General features: G+C 37.9%; 1 protein-coding gene across 1 annotated transcript; it reads left to right on the forward strand.

Annotated features, from left to right (window-relative positions):
- The first annotated feature begins 1,118 nt into the window (after positions 1 to 1,118).
- Positions 1,119 to 2,222, forward strand: LOC148803050 (biotin--protein ligase 1, chloroplastic-like). The gene is made up of 4 exons (XM_088896708.1): positions 1,119 to 1,377; positions 1,470 to 1,737; positions 1,840 to 1,901; positions 1,994 to 2,222. Exons 1-4 carry the CDS (start codon positions 1,278 to 1,280, stop codon positions 2,158 to 2,160), a joined length of 597 nt encoding a protein of 198 aa, XP_088752834.1. The 5' UTR covers positions 1,119 to 1,277; the 3' UTR covers positions 2,161 to 2,222.
- The last annotated feature ends 3,046 nt before the right edge of the window (positions 2,223 to 5,268 follow it).

Raw genomic sequence — 5,268 nt, forward strand, 5'->3', positions numbered from 1 at the left:
CCATAAGAGTATATAATTTTTTTATATTTTTTGATTTTTAAATAGTTGATAATTATTTATATTTTGGGTTTGACTATGATATGGGAAAGATATGATATCTAAAAAACTTCTGACCAATCAACTAGTATCATAAACGTGGTAGCCAATCACGTGTTATTTATCAAAATTCATGGGTGGATTTTGATTTGTCAAAACTCTTCCAATACCATATATTTCCCACATCATAGATTTTCCCTTATATATATTATATACTACTTTTAATATTTTTTTTACAATACAAAAGTAATAATAATTAATTTTAGCTAGGGTTGTTCATCAAACTGATAAAGCCAACCAACTCAACCCAATTTAATTAGTTGGTTTTCTAGTATTTTCGGTCGGCTTTGGTTCAACAATTTCCCAACTTGATCAAGTTAGATAAGTTTCGATGGACTTCGAAGATCTAACTTGATCAATGCATGGCTGAAACGTACTATGAAGTCACAGTGACTTCATTGGCTGAAACGTAGTTAGATGTGCTAACTATGAGGGATGCTAACTATGAATAATAGTTAGATGTGCATCTGAAATATCTCGGACTTGAAAATATTTATTCATTGGAAAATGTTGTCAATGCATGGCTGATACGTACTATGAAGTCACAGTGACTTCAAAGAAAATTGTCTTCATTACCTCTATCATATTTCATGTTTTTTCTCTTTTTTTCTTTGAAGATAATTGATTTAACCACAAGGTAGAAGACAATGAACAATGTCTTCTTTTGAAGGGTAGTTTTGACATTCTCAACAAATAACTGGTATTTGGTTAACGGCAAGGACTAACAACTTGACACTACCCCCAGCCCCAAAGTTCAGGATAATAAAGTGGAATTTTCCCTATAATCTAATACAGTAATTTTAAATTCATTTTAAAGTATAAAAATTAGTAAAAGTTAACACATTTATCTAATAACAATTAATAAAAATTAAAATCTATTTAAATTCCACAAAATAAGAAAAATATAACAAATGAATAATGAATTTTTGTAATAGGTGTAGCTGCCCCGTGCTTAGTACGCGGGTCAACTGGTCATTCTCTAGTCCAAAATTCAAAGCCGAGTCGGAATTGGTCATGCCAGAATTCTCAGTCGTCGACTCATCAATGAGCTCGCATTTCCGTGCGAGTCAATTGGGAGTAACGTCGCTCGACTCAAACTCGAAACTCGAAGATCGAAAGTTGCAATCTTCTTCGAGATCGGAAGAGCCACTTCCTATCACTGCAATCTTCAGTGTCATGACATGCCATTGACGGCCGTTCTGATACGTTCTCTGGTCGCAGTCGTACCAACAAGAACTATCTACAGTACCCAGAAGATTAAACGTTCTCTATCACTCTCAGGTCAGTTTAACACTTTCAACCATTGTCGACTCTCATGGTCTTACAATATTTTTCTGTTCTTGTCTTTTCTGTAATCTGTTATTTTGTTTTAGCCATGGAGAACTCATCATCTTCTGTGTTGGTTTTATTCGGAAAAACATCTGTGGAGAACGAACTCTCTCAGTCTATGAGGAACAGTAAGAATTTGAAGCTCCCAGACGGCAGTGAAGTTTCAATTCTTCTAAGTTCGGAAATGGAGAAATCCTCTGATGAAGAGTCTTTTAGAGCAGAATCATACATGATTTCCCTTTCAACTGCTCAGTTCGGAAGATTTCTCATTTGGTCTCCTCGATTGGCTTCGACCCACGATGTCGTTTCTCAGTAAGTATCTCTTAGTTCAAAAAAGTTCTCATCTTTGCGGAATTTCTTCGAACACGTTAACTTTTGGGGTATGGAACTTTAAACTCTTTCAGTCATGGGCAGCAATTTCAGCGAGCTTCCTATTGGTACCGCTTGTGTTGCTGATGTTCAATTCAAAGGCAGAGGTTTGAAGTTCAAACTTTGAATTTTAAATGAAATTTGTATCTTTTCCGAAAGAGTTGTTGTAGTCTGATTTATTTGCTTATACATTTTTCAGGTCGCTCGAAGAATACTTGGGAATCTCCAAAAGGTTGCCTTATGTTTTCATTTATTCTACAGATGGAAGATGGGCGTATTGTGCCTCTTCTGCAGTATGTGGTGTCTCTTTCGATAACGGAATCGATAAAAGTTATTTGTGATGCAAAAGTAAGTGCTTTTATTTGAGTTAATTGATTTGTATTTTTGACGAAAGAGGAATTAAATGCAGCCATACTGCTCTTCTTCTATATGGTGTTGTTATCTTGGTTTTGGACTCAGTGGACTGATTTGTTATTGCTCAACAACATATTGAAGAACTATTGAGAAACAGAAGGAGCATATTGAAGAACTGGGTATTGGAAGTGTCTATGGAATTTCTTCTTTCAAATAATGGATGGGTGTGGGTGAATAAATAGATATGACAGGAATATGGGCTGAAAGTAGCTAATAGATCAGTAGTTCTAGCTAGGCCTTTGTATTCTTGACAGGAATATGCCACCCCAAAGGCATGCATGCTTGACACTTGATTCATCTTGAATCATATTTCTTCTTATCAGTGTCACCATGGTCCATGAGACAATCCTATGCAACGCAGAAATTTCTACTTTGTTGCTATTGCAGTACATGGATATCCCCATGTGGTAACATTTTCCACATACATTGAGATTGGTCTGGATATACAGGAGGAAGTAGCTTGACACCTGACCAGAAATTTTTGAACTGGACAGATCTGATTTTGGGATACTATTGAATGGTTAATAATTTAGTTTCTTAGTTTTTCATTTTGTTATATTACATGTAATTGGAGTGGAATGGGGAACTGCTTACAAGGGAAGAGGATATAGCAAGAGCTTTTGTAAATCATTTTAAAGCCATCTATGACAGACCGAGTAGAGTAAGAGAGAACCATCTTGATTTTGATTGACAAGTAGGGAGTAGGGGGAGTTGTTGGATACTTTAGAAAGTAATTGAGGCCTAACCGCCTAAGAAGTAAAAGATGCAGTGTTTTTGGTGGAAAGATCTAAAGCCCTAGGCCCAAATGGATTCACGATGGATTTTTACCAAGATTGTTGGGATATCATAGGTGGTGACTTAGTGGAGGTATTCTTAGAGTTTTTTGAGAAAGCCAAAATATATTCGGGTGCAAATGTTACCTTTATAGCCTTGGTTCCCAAGAAGGTGGATGCAATTTAGCCTAAGGATTTTAGGCCCATAAGTTTAATTGGGAGTATCTATAAGGTCATTTCTAAGGTTTTAGCCTTGAGAATAAAAAAAGTACTCCCCAACCTGATTTCACCAAATCAAGGAGACTTTGTGTTTGGGAGGCCAATTGTTAATCAAATCTTAATTGCCAATGAGTGTGTGTGTGGATTATAGCAAAAGGAAAAAGGAGAGAAGGGGCTTATTTATGAATTTGACCTGGAAGAGGCTTACGATTTGGTGGGTTGGGACTTTTTGCTTGAAGTTTTGAAAAGTAATGGTTTTTAAGAAAGGTGGTGTAGGTGGGTCAAGGGTTGTGTTTCTACTTGTTGCTTCTCTATTTTGGTAAATGGCGTAGTTAGGGATTTTTTTCCCTGCTAAAAGAGGCCTTAGACAAGGGGACCCTCTTTCCCCTTCTTATTCACCCTAATAGTGGATGTTTTGAGTGTCTTGATTACTAGGGCTGACTTTCAATATAATTCGAGGTTGGAGAATGGGGAGGCAAGTATTTGTCACTCACAATTCATAGATGATGTAATTCTATTTTGTGAAGGGGAACCAGAGGAGATAATCTAAAATCCTTGGTGGCCTAGTTTGAGAGGGTTTCAAACCTGAGAGTGAATTGGAATAAAAGTTGTGTAGTAGGTGTAAATAGGAAAGTAGATGAGGTGTCTTCATTGGCTAGAGCTCTAGGTTGTGAGTTAAGTGAGTGGCCCCTAAATTACTTAGGTTTACCATTGGGGGGAAATCCTAGGTTTGAGGCTTTTGGGTACCCAATGTTGGACAGATTCACAAGGAGGTTAGTAGAGTGGAAGAGGAATTATATTTCACTAAGGAGTAGAATCACGATCACCTGAATCAAGTCTACACTTGCAAATTTGCCAATGTACTTATCTACTTTCAAGTTGCCTATTAAAGTTGTGAACCAAATTGAAAAGATCATGAGAGATTTTCTTTGGGAGCCAAGCAACTCAAAAAATGATCACTTGGTAAAATGGAAGAAACTTAGCATTGCTAGGAAAATGGTTGTGGAGATTCCCCCAAGAGTAGGAAAGTTTGTAGCACATAGTGATAGTAAATATCCATGGAATGGCATGCTGGTCTTGACCCGGTTTCTCGTTCTTCTCTGTGGAAAGACATTATTGGAGTTACCTATTTTTTCTCCTTTCATTAGGTATGATGTTTGCATGGGTAATAAAATTCTTTTCTGGGAGGACATTTGGGTTGGGGACACTCCTTTTTAAGGACAAATTCTCGATTATCATTCCCTTTCTTTGAACAAATTCAAAACTATTTCTTGTGTTCATGTTTGTGGGGATTCTTGGGATTTGGACTTGAGAAGAGATTTGAGGGACTCAGGAATGGGCATTGCAGATGAACTGTTCTCTCTTTTAAAGTCGTTGTTTTCGGATCAGTCGTTTTGATAGTAGAATTTGATTGTCCAATGGATGTTCTAAAACTCGAAACTGCCATCGCCACTGTTCTCTTTCTCTCTCCCTTCTTTTCTTTTTTTGATAAACTTCTCTCTCCCTTCTTCTTCTTCTTCTTCGGTCTTCTGTGTCTCACCTTATTGTCTGTCCTCACGGTAACCTGTGAGTTGTGGGTCATCTCTCCTTCTCTCCCTCCTCTTTCTCCTCCTCCTCCTCCTTTTTCCATTCCGTTATTGTGTCTCCACCGTCAAATGCCCTGTTTAACCACCCAAGCTTACGATATCCATGCCAAGTGAAGGTCAGCGGCTACCCTGGGCTTCTGTGTCTCACTCATTACAGTGTAAAGAGGCTACTCTTTCCATTCGTGGAGGCTAGCTTCGGTATCTCACTAAAGGTGTCTTGCACTGTAACTAGAGATTGATAAGAATGGCGTTCGAAGGACATGAAGGTTTCTCACCAGCCAGTAAGTGGAGAGAAGTGTTGAGAATAGAACGAAAGGAACTGTTGGTGGAGGAGACTTTTTACCAAAAGGAGCTTACGATTAAGATCAAAGAAGGAAAGAAGGGAACAGTTCTGTTAGTGGAAGATGTCGTTCCATGGTTTTAGAGTTTCCTAGATGGTGCCGCTGGCCAGGTGAGTTGAAGTGAAAGGTTGAAAGGTACGC

This window comes from Nelumbo nucifera, chromosome 1, assembly GCF_055504915.1.
Source record: "Nelumbo nucifera cultivar China Antique chromosome 1, China Antique-T2T, whole genome shotgun sequence".
Classification (NCBI taxonomy): Eukaryota; Viridiplantae; Streptophyta; class Magnoliopsida; order Proteales; family Nelumbonaceae; genus Nelumbo; species Nelumbo nucifera.

Coding starts and splice junctions, on each gene's coding strand:
- LOC148803050 (XM_088896708.1), top strand. CDS start 1,278: ATGCCATTGACGGCCGTTCTGATACGTTCTCTGGTCGCAGTCGTACCA. Junction 1,378..1,469: donor ACGTTCTCTATCACTCTCAG/GTCAGTTTAACA, acceptor ATTTTGTTTTAG/CCATGGAGAACTCATCATCT. Junction 1,738..1,839: donor ACCCACGATGTCGTTTCTCA/GTAAGTATCTCT, acceptor AGTCATGGGCAG/CAATTTCAGCGAGCTTCCTA.